Below are 14351 nucleotides of genomic sequence, written 5' to 3' on the forward strand. Positions count from 1 at the left end.
ATTTCTGAATTCTCCAAACACAGCGCAGCCGGCCACCCAAAAAGATTCTGGGCAGGACAGTCTGTCATGTGGCAGCGGCAAAGATTCAAGGAGTTGCTTTTTCTGACCCCAAACAAGGAACTTGATTACAGTAAGGAACCCAGCATCACCCCAAAAGCTTCTCCTGCCCCAGCAATTCCTGCCACAGACGTAAAGACGCAGTGCACGTATGCTCACCGAGTCCAATCGGGAATATAGGGCCAGGTTTTCAGGTGCTCAGCACCTGCAGTCAGAGCCAGATTTTCAAAAGTGTGGGGACACCCACTCACTGAGGCGCTTCTGAAAATCTGGGCCTAAATGGGAGCAGATCTCTTCTGAAAATCTGGCCGATAGGGTCCAAAAATTACTGTCAGTGGAACTAGCACTGGATGGATCCAAAACACCATGGGCACACACTACTGCGTGAGACCATAATGTTATTTGCTTACCCACCTCAGAGGGGTGTACTGACAGCTGATTAGTTAATTGTCAGGTGCTTTGAAATATGCAAACTATTTGTCCTTGCTGAAGGCTCTGAAGTCTCCTGGTGATGTAAACTAGCAAAAGGATAATACAAAGCAGAGAAAAATACATAGCAGAGGGGCAACTCTGGGACAGCGAAATGACTGCAGGTTCAAAGCAGAGAGGGAAATATTCCCCTCAGGCGACAGAGGGAGAGGCACAGGTAGGGGAGCATGAAGGACAAGGAGCAAAAATCTGAGAGAAAATGAGGATCAGTTTGCAAAATGGGGAAAAAAGCCAAAGTCTGTAAAATCTCATCTCGCAGGGTCGTGTGGCACAGGCAAAGGCCATGAGCGTGAACAGCTCTAGGGTCTATTAGTGTGACCAGTGCTCCAGGTGCAGTGAAAGAGGGGCCAGGGCTTACACTCGTACCTGCTGCAGCGAGTCCAGAGGTGCTGGGGCTAGGAACTGCCAAGGCCAGAGGGGCCAGGGCTCGGCAGCGTGTGTGAGGGTGGGCCCAGGGCTGTAACCAGGGTGGGGCAAGGGGGCAAAGCCGCAGGGGTGGAAAAATGGGGCCACAGGTGATGTGTGTGGGGGGATGTGCGCCCCGATTTTTTGGTTGCACCCCCCCAACCCAGAGTGACTGGGTGGCCCACTGAGGTGCGGGGGGGGGTGCTCCCATGTTGAGCCCCACCTTGCGGGGCTGACGCCATCGCTCGACCACCCCCAAACATCGCTCTGCACCTCTCTGTGGGGTGGTCACATGCCCCCCTTTAAATTGTGCCCCCCGCTACCAAGAGTTACGGGCACCTCGGATTGTGGGGCGGAAAATGACACAAACCAGAAGGGGGCGCCAATGGCTCGTCCCAGGCGCTAACGTGCGAAGTTCTGGCTCTGCCCGCAGCGACCGGGGGGCTGCGCCGGCGGGTGCCCGGCCCCAGAGCGAGACCCAGCCCTGCCCCCCGCTCAGACAAAGGGGGGAGGGGACACCCGGGCCCAGAGGGGGGAAGGGCCAGGCCGGGCTGCGGGTCCTGGACCAATTACTGACCATTACCTAGCTCGGGGGCGCAGCGGCCATCCCCGTGGGCTCCGGCCTGCTCCGGCCGCGCTCCCACGGCAGCGCCGGGTCCCCTCGCAGCGCGGCTCTAGCGCAGAGCGGCCAGGGGTCGCAGGCTCGAGCCCTGCCCCCGCTGAGGTTCCCGTCCCGGGGAGGGGAGGGGGCGGCACGGACCCCCCGGCAGCGGCAGGGCCGGGGCAGCGGGGCTCGCCCGCGGAGGGGCGGGCAGGGCGGCCGCGGCGCTGCGGCTTTAAGAGGCCGAGCCCGGCGCTGGCAGGGGGTGGGGCTCCCGGCAGCGGAACTGAAGCCGCCGCCGCCGCCGCAGACTAAGGGCTCGCCCCCGCCCGCGCACCTCCACCTGCCGGGCCGCCGAGCGCCACGGACCCGCCCGCCCCCGAGCGCCGCCCGGGCTCCCGCGAGTGACACCGGCCGGCCCCGCTCTCCGCCCCCAGCGCACAAAGCCCCGGGCCAGCGGCGGCGGCTGCGGCGGAGGCTCCGCGGGGCTGGGGGCGAGGATGGCGGTGCAGGGCGGGTGAGCGCTCCCGGGCAGACGCTGCTCCCCTGCCCGCCAGGCGCCGGCTCCCGGGGCGAGCCAACATGGGGTTCCTGCACCAGCTGCATCTCCTGCTCTGGAAGAACGTGACTCTCAAGCGCAGGAGCCCGGTAAGTCTGCGCGCTATTTCCGTTGCGCTGAAGATCGCTGGGGTGGAGGCTGCCGGCTGCGCTGGGCGGCCTGCCGGGGCCCGGGGCTGCAAGAGGAACGAGCCCAGCTGCTCTTCGGGGGAGGGAGGTTAAAGGGCAGATCCTTGGAAATCTGCCGCTGTTTCGCCTCTCGTTGTGCTGGGGTGGAAGGCGCTGGCTGGCCTGGGAAAGGAGAGATGGGGGGTGCTGCACGGAAAGGGGGGAGCTGCCTGGTGTAAGCGAGGCCCCCACTACTCGCCGATGACAGCTGTAGCTTGCTTGTCCCTGGCTAACAGCAGCGGTGCAACAGGACTCAGGCCTCTGGATGCAGCCGCTGCAGTGCCTGGAGATCCAGGGCTGGAAGATTTTCTCCGTTCCCCCCCCCAAAGTCAGTCTCCCAGCCCGGAGGCCGGGGGACCTCACTCCCTGCATGCAGTGAGATGGCAGCTGAGGATCTGCCATGTCTATTTAATGAGCTGGGGGGGTCACTTTAGAGCCCCCCTCCCTGGGTCTGCAGGCAGCTTTGAGCATGAGGCTGCCCCCCAGGTGTGGGTCTAGGAAGAGGCGATACCCCAGGCTCCGGCTCTGTGAGGTGAATAATGGATGGGCTTTGGATGCAGAAATCTGGTGCTGTCTGGCTGGCTCTGTGTGTAATGGGTGCACACGGTGTGCTTATAAACCCGAGGAGTAACCGAGAGAGGCCGCTCCGAGTCCGTTGTGTGTGTGCGTGTGTGTTACTGTGTGCAGAGCCAGGCATCCTCTAACACTCCCGTGTGCAGCAGCAACAACTGGACCCCTTACCCGTGCAGCCTCCCTGTGGGATGGGGTCACCTGGGTTACCCAGGGGCTGCTCCAGTAAGGGGCACCGTATGCTGGTGCCGGTTCAGAACACCTGGGATGGATTCATGTTGTCGCCAAGATCTACAGCTTTGTCATCCTCTCCCCCCCTTGTCCCCTGCTCCCTGAACGCAACTAAAATCCCAGGTTTGCCATGCTTCTGTCAAGCTCCATTTTTATGATCCCTGTGGATGTGGCTGTTATGGGAGCACTATCACAAGCCATTTGTATCGGTGTGCTATAAATAGGTTTCCAAATCATATGTGGGTCAGCTGCATCTTTCCCCATTTGTTAATCTGGAGAGAGCTTTCCTGCTTTTGGGTGCTCATGAATCAATGCTGCAGGCTGAGAGGGATTTAAGGTGGATAGAGGATATGCCCTCCCCTTCAAGCCTGGCCCCCTCCCTGATCCCAAGGGCTGTATCAGGTCTCTAAAAGGAGAATCAATTTGGTGTCTAAGTATGAGGGGTCAGAGAAGAGGCACAAGAACGATTAGAGGATTAAGAAACCTACCTTGTAGTGACAGCTTCACGGAGCTCGATGTATTTCGCTTAACAAAGAGAAGGTTATGGTGTGACTTGATTACAGGCTGTACGTACCTACCTGGGGAACGGATATTTAATACTGGGCTCTTCTATCTGCCAGAGAAAGGCGTAACACATTCTAACGTCTGCAAGTTGAAGCTAGACAAATCCAGACTGGAAATGAGATGTAAATTTTTAATGGTGAGAGTAATTACCCATTGGAACACTTTACCCGGGGTCGTGGTGGATTCTCCATCACTGACAACTTTAAAATCAAGACTGGTTAGAAAAAACATCCAGTCGGCTCTAGGAATTATTGTGGGGCAGGTCTCTGGCCTGTGTTGTACAGGAGGTCAGGCTAGATGATCACAATGGTCCCTTCTGGCCTTGGACTCAGTGACGCTATAATGGTTCTTACTTACATTTAAGTCCTTCTCTTCCCCCACCCACTTCACTCTTATTCATTGTTAAGAAATTCCTAGGCTGACAAGTGCGTTTCATCGGCTGCACGAGCTCTTTCCGTCGGGCGAGCTGCAATGGGCATTGATTTTAAAGAAGAATTATGCGCATAGTAATTAATGCAGAATGCGTTTGCGGGTTCCTAAGCAGGGGAAGTTTCTTCCTTGGTTATTTGGCTACAATCCTGGGGCTTCGTTGGGTGACCAGGGGAGTGAAGCAGGGTTGGGGGAAATAGCCCTTCCCAGGCCAGCGGGGGAAGCCCTCTCCTTGGACGCATTTGAAAGCACAGTGGACAGAGCATTGGGGACAGGCAATGCCTCCCTGGTAGGATTGGGAGGGGGGCAGGTGACATGGTCTAATTAGCCTCTGATTTGAGGGTTAGCAAGCAACCACTTCAGAAATGTTGGGCTGGTATTCCCCCCCCCCCCCCCGCCCCAATAATATAGATCCTGCAACCGTTGCTCATAGCAGCAGTCCTCAGTTCCACATGAGTGAGTGCTTGCAGCATTGGGCCTCATATCGTCCTGGTATCTGGAGCATCTATGGCTCTGATCGTCCAGCTGGGACTTGCTCGTGGAGGGGAAAGATCAGGCGAGGCTGGGCAGAATTCTCTCTCTACTCAGAGCCGTGCTGTCTCCATGCCCACTGGTTTTATCCTGAGGTACCAGCGCTGAGTCATCCTGTTGCATTACTAAGCAGTGCTGGCCAGTCACGCTAAGGAGCCCAGCCTTGTGCTGTGGATTCCTGCCCCGAAGGGAAGGTGCATGGGAACCTCCCGCTGAGGGGGTTGGAGGGCGAAGCGTGGAGCTGGTAAATGCTCAGGGCCGTTTGGCTTTTCCGGGTCTGACACGTGCCTTGGGCATTCTCCTCCCCAAGAGTGACACGGAACAAACCCAAATGGCTCCCAACCCACACTGGCCCCAGAAGCCCTGTGATTAGCTCCTCAACAGCTGGGCAGCCGCCATGCTGGGTGGGCTGCATGCTCTGTGCCTTAGGAAGGAGGCTTTTTGCTTTCTCAACCTTCTTCCCACCTGGCTCAGCTTCTCGAAGAAGGGACAGTGGGGGAGGAGGGGGTCTTCACAACGCTGCTGCAGGAGCTGCCATTCTCCTGGCACTGGGGCTGCCCTGCTCTCTGGAGCAGGGAATGTGGTGGATCCAGCTGCTATGAGAACGCAGAGCCCCCCCCAGTTCAGGGGGGTGGCAGCACCCCCAGCTCAAAGTGATTTCCAGGGGGAGGGATAGCTCAGTGGTTTTAGCATTGGCCTGCTAAACCCAGGGTTGTGAGTTCAATCCTTGAGGAGGCCATTTAGGAATCTGGGGCAAAAATCTGTCTGGGGATCGGTCCTGCTTTGAGCAGGGGGTTGGACCAGATGACCTCCTGAGGTCTATGATATTCAGGGTTTGCAGTTTTAATGGCTCTCAGCACCTACACTGTGCAAATTGTTCCAAGCCACTGCCCCCATAGCACTGTGTGGGGGCCGCGGGGCCAATGCGGGGTTCTCAGTTGCCAAAGGAGGTTCACTAAGCTGCCCAGGTGAGCTGTGCTGGCGCGATGCACCTTGGGGCAGTGAAGTGCTGCCAGGCGGATGCGTGCCGAGCTAGAGTCTTCCCCCCTCCTGCTGGGCAGCGCCCTACTCCGCTGGCACTGGCCAGGATCCTGAGGAGCAGGGTGTTCAGTGCAAGGCTGGCAGGGGCTGACCAGGAAGGGGCACCTCCCTGCCCACCCAAAGACCGTGTGTGTGACCCTAGCAAGCAGTGGCCCAGACGGCAGCATCACCGCCCCACTGCGGGGGCCTGCAGAGCGTGCAGCGGGGCAGGTGCTGTGGGAGCCAGGGATCGACTTTGCAGCAGCATCAGCGTGCAGGGCGCCCGCTAGGCCCTGTCTCTGTGCAGCCTGTTTGGTTGGTGCATGGCACCTCTCCTGCTGCCGGCTGGGCACCGCTCGCCCCTGGTGTGCACCTGCCTGTGACCTGTGCGCTCCCTGCCTGAGGCATCGCTGCTCAGCGTGGCCTATGCTCCTTGCCTTGCGTAACTGGACATACTTCCTCTCTGCCCCCGTGTAATCTCTGTATTAGCTGGTGCCTCACCCTAGGGCTGGGCTGAGTGGCTGGGTCAGGTGCCAAGGTAGAGCGGACCAGGCTGGTCACAGCAGCCCTTCTCTGCTCCTCCTGTTGGCTAAATAGCCAGGAAGTCTGCCTGACCAAACGAAAACTGAAACTGTGCCCTGCCAGGCGAAAATACACGTCTGAGTTGGGTTTCAGTCTCCTGGCTGCGCCCCTGATGTGGGCCAGGGGGCAGCTGGATAAGTGCAACTTCCCTCCTCCCCGCAGTAGGGCTGCTGTCCCGCATGCTCCTGTCTGTGTGGGGCTGGGTACAAGGCTCCCAGCGGCCCATTCTGATCAGCACCTGGGCTGGTCGTAGTGCCCGGAGGTGCTTTCACCCTGCGGCTGCCACTAAGCTCTGATCTCCGTGCCAAGAGTGTCTTGCACACACGCTCTCCTGTCTGTCCGGAGTTCGTGGCGCTCAGGTTGCTCTGCAGCGCTCAGGAGAGCTGGCTGCCCTGCAGTGTCCCCTGCAAGCCATAGTAATTCCCTTGTGTGTGTCTCTGTGTGCCACTAATGACTGGTGAAGAGAGGACCCCGAGGAGGAGCTGTGTGAGATGGGGTGGGGGGATCGGCTGCGGCCTTTGCAATGTTGTCAGTGAGAAAAAACAGGCAAGATCTCTGCCTTCTCCCAACCATCCCAGAATCCTGGGCCAGATGATCTTTCACTTGCAGAGGTGCAGGAATGTGACGGGTGGAAAAACCTAGCAGATAAAACATTGGCCTGGAAGTCAGAAGAGCTGGGTTGTATTCCTGTCTGCCACTGACTTTCTCAGTGACCTTGGGCAAGTTACTTCCTGGCTCTGTGCCTCGGTTTCCCCTCCCACTCTCTCTTGTGTATCAAGATTGTAAGCTTCTCTGGCAGGGACTGCCTCGTGTGTCTGTACAGCACCTGGCACAATGGAGCCGTGAGCTCAGTTGAGATCTGAATGTTGCTGTAATACAAATTATCAGCTGTGAACGGTGTCTTGTGTTGAAGTCTGAGGCTGTTTTTCCAAAGTGACAGAGCATCTGCATTCCCCAGCCACCTTGAGGGCATCGGTGGATGCTCACACTTCTGAAAATCAGGCTGCTTGTCGTTTGGTTCCCTCTGGAGCGGTCGGCTGGGGTGAATGGCCCTGGGTCACCGCACTGTACCACCAGGTAATGGGCTGCTTGCCTGGTGGGTGAGGCTAGCTAGGTTTGGAGCCGAGTGAGCAGAGCAGCCGGAGAGTTGTACGCGATGAGCCGATCCCAGTTCTGCGGTGACGCAGCAAGTAAGGGCAGGGTGGCGTCTCCGCTGTCACTGCGCAAACGTTAGATGGGCGCCGTGCGATGTCACTAACGCTTCACTAGTCGCTTTCTGCATCCCTCTTCCCTTCCTTGCTCTCTATTACCAAGACGCTTCGCCAGCCCCGTCCGCCTGCCCGATTCGCTCGGCAAGGGCCTAAGCCGGCATCGCTGCCGTCAGCTGCGGCATTGGGATGTGATGCTGCCCATAGCAGGAGGAAGGGGGCTGCCTGGGAAAAGAAGAGGTGGACGCAGCAGTGACTTGGCAGGGAAAGCCCGACAGTCTTATGGCATTTTGTTGAAGGGCAATTGTGGGACCTTCCCTTTTGTGCCCTTGAGGGCGCGTGTCGAAGGGGTGGGGGCTGGCTGTATTTTTGACATTAGAAATTCCCGTCTTGTCTACCCGGGAAGAGTCTGTAGCTGACTGGAGACCCAGCCCAAGCGTTCCCCCGTCAACAGAACTACACGGAGATGCCGTTAAGGTGGAGAGGACGTCTCAAGAAGTTCAAGGTCTATAATTACAACATCCCAGTAATGTTCTCTTCAAAACCAAGCATTTAAACCTGGGGGGATTCAGAGTTAAGGTTTCACTTCACTCCAGACGTGTGAGGGTAAGAAATGCACAGTGAAGGCACCCAAACAATCTCAACTCTACCCTGTAACTCTCTACACCATGCTGTGGCTAAGGGATTCGAGTATTTGGAGTCCCAGATTAGATTGCATTGACTTTTTTCTTTAAAACAAACTTTTTTTTTCCATATTTTCTTCCTCATTGCATCACTGCAGGGCAGAGTTAAGGTTGTTTGCATGCCTTTGCTGAGTATTTCTTACCTTTAACATGTTTGGATTTACGTGTAACCCGAATCCTGTATTTCCTGGGGTTTTGTAATGCCTGATTTGGGGAGAATTGCAAAGCTTGCTGGAGTTCCTTATAAGGCCCCAGGCAAGCCATTCTGGCCTCGAGAGTAAATGCTGTGTGTTTGGGGAAGATGTGCTGGGCTTTTCATACAGAACAGAGAGATTGAACCATGGCTTTAAGTGCACAACAGAACTCAAGCTAAACTCCAATGCAATGCCATGAGAGCTGCTAGGCAAGTGCAACCCCAGCGGGGAGGTGATTTTTGTTCAGACTACTTGAAATTCTTCTTTAACTCAACCCGTGTGTGTGCGCACGCGCGGGGAGGGGGAGGGGGGATACTTGTTCTGTGAAGGATTATCCCCTCCTGCTGCTCAGCCCAGGACAGAGCCCGCAAGCCACATCCAGAGCCCCGTTCCTCCCGACCCTCCGACGGGGAAGGCCAGACTGTATGTGCAGCATGTTTCTAAAGGTTTTAAAGAAAGAGGGAAAAGCTGGGGAAGGGGAGGTGGGAGAGGGCTTCATTTGCTGAAACCACCTCAACAGATTGTCCACGCCTGCTCTGTCCACCGTCAAGGTGCAGAAATGGTCCCAGGTCCTTGCCGGATCCTCTCTCTGAGCTCTGGGCAGGATCGGGGCCCCAGCTGGGAGCCTCCAGCCAGAGACAGCCCTTGCTGCTGACTGGAGGTGCTGGAGCCATGACCCATACTCCTCAGGGGGTCTCTGAACGATCAGGGTTACCTCTACGGACACCCTGGTGGTGTTTGACCCTCTGCAGTGTAATGTACTCACCCCTCGGAGCGGGTCTGGGGTCACCTAACACGCGTTGGAGCCAAATGAGGTTTACTTTTCTGCCCGGAGGAGCCAATCCAGACCCCTGGGCTGCTCCCTACATACCGTACAGACCGATCTCGAGGAGCAAGGCAGCCCACACCTGTTGTAGATTAGCACCACAATGCCCGTTACATAACACAGGGCTAGACGCCGCTCACCTGGAGTGAGGCCTCTGGGGGCGGCTGATTTTATTCCCTGTCCCTGTTCAGCCCGCGGCAGCCTCACCTTCTGTGTCTCTGGCTCTGGCTCCAGAGCAGCAGGCAGGGTGGGGAGACAGACCTGGGCTGGCTCTGCTGTAGCTAGCAGGCTAAAAACAGCAGCATGGCTGTTGCTGGGGGGCAGTGGCTTGGGTTAGCTATCCAAGAGTGCACCTGGGGGGCCGGGCGGGTTTGAGCTCAGGTGGCTAGCCCGAGCAACTGCCCCTGCTGCTGCAGCCTTGCTGGTATTTTGAGTGCACCAGCTCAAACAGAGCTAACGCTGGGAAGCAGCCTCCCAGCTGCCACGTAGACCTCATCTTAATGTCGCCGTTGATGTCATGAAATGCTGCTTCTCTGCAGTGCCTGCCGTCTGGAGTGGCCTTCTTGGTCGTTGTCAGGTGCGACTCTGGGCAAAGATGCTCCAACTTAGGTGCCTATGGTGCTGAGCACCCTTGGTTCCAACTGGCTTCCTTGGAGAAATGGATGGTTGGCATCCTTGCAAATCAGGCCGTTTCTCTGGGTGCCGAGATAGAGGTGCCCAGGTTTGATATTGTGACCTGTACCTCTCTGTGCCTCTGGTTCCCCATCTGTAACATGGGGATGATGACCGTGACCTGCTTCCCAGGGAGCTTGGCTTTCCTGCACTGGCGAGTCTGATTTTTTTCGTGGAAGGCACCCAGATACTATGGCGTCATATGAAACCTCAAGATCGATAGCTAGAGGGGCAGTGTGTTGCTGTCAGTTACCCAGGGAAGCCCTGACTTTTTTGCAGTTTGTGGGGTAGATTGGGATAACCTGCAGCTCCGGCTCCCTGTAGCTCTGTAGGGATGGTGCTGCCCAGTGGTGGTAATGGGCTCTGGAGGTTTGCAGAGCTGAGGCTCCGGCGGGAGGAACGCTGTAGTCGGTGCGTCCCAAGGGAGCACCCGTCTGCGGTTGAGACAGCAGGGTGGGGTGTACTAACCGCTCTCCGTTTCACCTCTCGGCTGGAGACTCGTCCCCTCCCTCATCGTTCCTCTCCCGGATTGACTCCTGTAGTGTCTGATTCGTGAGGGTTTGCGGGCGCGGTGTGCTGCGCCGGCGCAGGAGGCCTGCTCTTGCTGGTAAGGCTTCGCTGGTGTAACTGAGAGCTCAACCCGGCTCATACGTCACCTCGAGCAAACAAGGATCCTTCCCATCTCCCGCTAGGCTTGTGCCAACATCCACGCATCTGCCAGGTTGTCTCTGGGCACCTCTGACTCCTCCCCTCTCTCGCTTGCTATGTTATCTGCCCTCGTTGGCTCGATCGCCCATTTCGCTACTCCAGAGAAGACCGAGCCGTGACTGGTGGGCGCCCTCACAGCAGCGCGATGTACGTGATATTTCCTGGTGCTCTGTGGACCACCTGTTTGTAATGGCAGCCTGGGAGCTGAGGATGCGGGGTGAGGGGAAGGCAATGAAAGGGTTAACAAAAACCTGGCTCCCTTTGGCACATACATTTTTGTGGCACTGACTTTGCAATCTAAAACAAACCGGGGGAGGTGGGGGACTTGCAGGGGGGCGATGGCTGCCATGCAAGGCTCTCAACAAATGTATCCTATTAAGAGGACATCTTGGAAATTGTATTTCCATTTTGTGCCTGCTGTAGTTACAAGTAGCTTCTGTGATGTGTCCCTGGAAGCCGCATGCAAACATTGACCTTTATTTCCCCCTGCCCAGTTTGTTGACTTTTTGCATCCGGCAGCGCTCTGGCCAGTATTTTCTGAAGGGCTCGGTACACAGAATCAGGTTTTCCAAAGAACTGTGGGTATTGGGGCATCCCTCCTAGGCACCAAAAGAAGGGGCTTGGCTTCCCAGTCTGGCTCTGGGTGCGCACTAAGCACCTGAAAATCTGGCCCTGAGCAATCTTGAAAATGCCCGTGGCCTGAGGCATGTCGATTTGTCTCTGTTTCTGTGAAGTAGTTGGTCTGTCAGTGTCTCCCTTCTGAACATAAAGGGGAGCAGAAAACCTGTTATCTGGATAGTCTGTGGGACAGGAACGCAAGAGCGAAAGAATTGGGAGAAACCGTTTGAAGGCAGCTCTGCTGGAAATAGGAACTTCCAAAAATGAGTCAATTAAAAAAAAATTGTGTCTGTGCCTTTTAAATACTTAGTCATGTTGCAAGATCAAAATACTTTGTGACGAAGTGGGAATTAATTCTGTAATATGTTTGAGTCCTGTTTTGTGCCTCAGTTTCCCCGATGTGCTGCCTTGTTACCCAGTGAGTGGAAAGGGACTGTTTGTTCTCTGGGCAGGCTGAGACACGTGGGTGTGGGTGTGCCTAGCTGTCTGGGCCTTAGTCTCCATGTCAAGGGAGCAACTGAGAAGACAGTGGCAAATCCAATTGCCAGGACATTGGCACCTAGCAACCCATGGCCAAGATGGATGTGGATTTCCATGCCTCTGGCCAAGGAAGCTGAAGAACAATCCCCCAGCTTGAGATCAAAGCACTGGGGGGTTATGAGGTGGGGGATGGAAGAAGCCGGACTCTCACATGGAGTCTGACCAAGGAGGTCAGATGGGGGGAGAGAGAGAGACAGAGCTTGAACGAAGGGGTTTGCTACAGCTTGGCTGGGCTCTGGACTGACCAGCATGGACGATGCTTTAACCTTCATTTCTCTAGACTCCCCTAAGGACTTCCCAGGCTGCCTTCCAGTTAACGGATAAACCCGGCTGTTCTGACAGTGCTGGGCGAGGTGCATCCATCCCCAAAGAGTGGACGAATCTCCACTGGGGCCTGTCTCAGTTGGTCTCGCTGAACGGGGCTCACGCTGGGAAGTGGGGGTGCTGCAGGCCCGGAGGTCCAGTCTAAGGAGGCGGTGAAGCTGAGGGGTATCACCTGAGACACGTTGTGCCTACGCTAAGAAGACCCTCAAGGAAGAGTGAGGCCCCTAGGGGATCTGGCACAGTTAAGGGGGTTCCTCCTGGAGACCCTTCCAAAAGTGGGGCCATCGCACCAATCCTGGGGTTCGATGCCAGCCTCCAACCAGTTCATGTCAGAAAACTTAGACCTGAAGGTGGCTGGAAGTGGGACTCTCCCAGGTTGCAAGGCCCTTCCCCATCGGCAATAAGTCCCTTACCGAGCAGTGCACAGGGTGTTTGGTATCTTGTCTCAGGATGGGGCTAGTAGAATTGACGGGCTTCAAGTTGGGTCAAACTAATCAGCTTTGTAGGAGCCCTCCCTACTGGCTGACAGGCACCCGTGCAGGCCTAGGGGAAACCTCGGCCTGGCGCTGCTGGGTTACTCGGAAAATCCTTCCAGTAACGGAGCGTCCTGCCTGGATGGGCTGTCAGTGAATTCCTGGCCCAGCGTACCAGGACAGGTCCACACAAAGCTCCTTTTGCTAGCAGGGTAAGTGGCAGTGTTGTTTGGAGGTGGTCAAAAGGTTTTTGGTGGAACAGTTTTCTGTCCTAAATTGCAGTTTTGTCAAAACCTAAAGATTTTGTGGGAATGCATCTGTTTCTGTCAAAACTTGCATCAGAAAAATGGCTCCCTCAGGTAAAAATGTATCACTTTGATAAATTTAACTTGATTGCTTTGTTTCTTTTTTTTTTACTTATATTTAAAATGGCTTAATCTATTTTCATATTGTGTATATAAAATACGGACTTAGTAAGATTTCATTTTGATAACGTCCGAACAGAATACGAAATCTGACTCCAAATGGTTTGGCGTTCTCGAGCTGCAGGAAATGTGGCAATCTTGGCTTTTGGTTAGAATTGGATTGAAAACAAATGTTGAGATGTTGGAATTTCCCTCCCTTTCCCAACCGCTCTGTCCCGTGGCAAGGGTGGGGGAGAGGTCCTGTGTGGTCACTTAGAGGCTAGTGACAGCAGTAGGGTGTAGGGAGGGGGAGCTGCCTGGCCATGTCACTGGACTTCCTGGTCTGCTCTGTGCAGCAAATCGGGTGTTTCATTCTGCTTCACTACAGCCAAGCTCGGCTCCTGCTGCCAGGGACTCAGGACACCTGGGTTCTATTTCTGGCTCTGCCACTGACCTCCTGTGGGACCTTGGGAAAATCACGCCTCCCTCTGTGCCTTGGTGTCCCCTCCCAGCCTTTGTCTTGTCTAGGGACAGAGACCCCCTCTTGCTCTCTGTACAGCACCTAGCGCCGTGGGGCCTCTTGGTGTGAATCCTAACACTGGAGCCAGAGGGAATGGAGGCCTTGGCTTCAGAGTGGCAGGATTGGGCCCTAAAAGCAGTTCTGCTGCCTGTAGCTTTTGAGTCACGAAGGCAGGTGCCCGTAACTCAGTTTCCCCCGCCCCCCTTCCCCCCCCCCCGAAGAGTGAGCCGTGGGGTCAGCAGCATAAGCTGGTGCAGGGGAGAAGCTCGCCAGCCAGCTGAGGCTCCTCTCCTGCGTGCACAGCGGGGTACGTTTGATCTGCGAGTGGTCTGGTAATTCCTTTCCAACGAGGTCAGCGGGGCGGGGACAGCAGACGAGTGGCTCTCCCGCTCCGGCCTGACCTAGCATTCAGGGCTCTGCACTGCTAGTCCGGGACGTCACAGAGCGACTGGAGCCAAAAGCGAGTGGCATGAGGCTGGGAATTCCAACATCCCGTCTGATGTCAATGCCCCTTTCAAGGCAGCATTAATACTGAGCCAGGGTGGGCTGCTTATTGTTCATTGGTGCTGAAGCAGCCTTGAGGGGCTGCAGTTGAGGATCAGGGCCCCACTGAGCTGGGTGTTGTACGAACAAGAAGGACGACAGACCCTAGCTTAGAAAATTCCCACTCTAGGTACAAAATAGTGTCAGCCTCCTAGACCAGAGGGAACCACTAATCTGACCTCCTGTATGTTACCTGCCACTGAACCCACCCAGTGAGCCCAGCCAATGGCTGACTTCCCTTCCCAGGCTCCGCAGCCATTTGTGATTGACCCATGGCAGCAGCAGCCCGAAGCCGTGGGGGCCCTTGCGTGAGGTCACAGTAACAACATGTGACATGCGTGTCTCCCTTTTGGGGGGAGGTGTGAACTCCCTCGACCTGGCGGGATGGGGGAAACTGAGGCACGGAGGTGCAGCAGCTTGCTTCAGGCCTCAG

At 56.1% G+C, this 14351-nt stretch overlaps 1 protein-coding gene across 5 annotated transcripts in view; it reads left to right on the forward strand.

Moving 5' to 3' along the window:
• Window positions 1-1969: 1969 nt before the first annotated feature.
• The window catches only part of ABCA2 (ATP binding cassette subfamily A member 2), a 126994-nt gene continuing 114612 nt past the window's right edge, over window positions 1970-14351 (forward strand). For 4 of the 5 annotated variants that reach the window (XM_039505935.1, XM_039505937.1, XM_039505938.1 and 1 more), the window contains exon 1: window positions 1971-2200. In XM_039505935.1, the coding sequence (XP_039361869.1) occupies window positions 2135-2200 (66 nt within the window). In that variant the 5' untranslated portion in view covers window positions 1971-2134. Of the gene's footprint in view, window positions 2201-14351 lie in introns of all 5 variants that reach the window. The other variant, XM_039505940.1, reaches the window with a different exon arrangement.

Source organism: Mauremys reevesii, linkage group 19, assembly GCF_016161935.1.
Source record: "Mauremys reevesii isolate NIE-2019 linkage group 19, ASM1616193v1, whole genome shotgun sequence".
NCBI classification, from domain to species: Eukaryota; Metazoa; Chordata; order Testudines; family Geoemydidae; genus Mauremys; species Mauremys reevesii.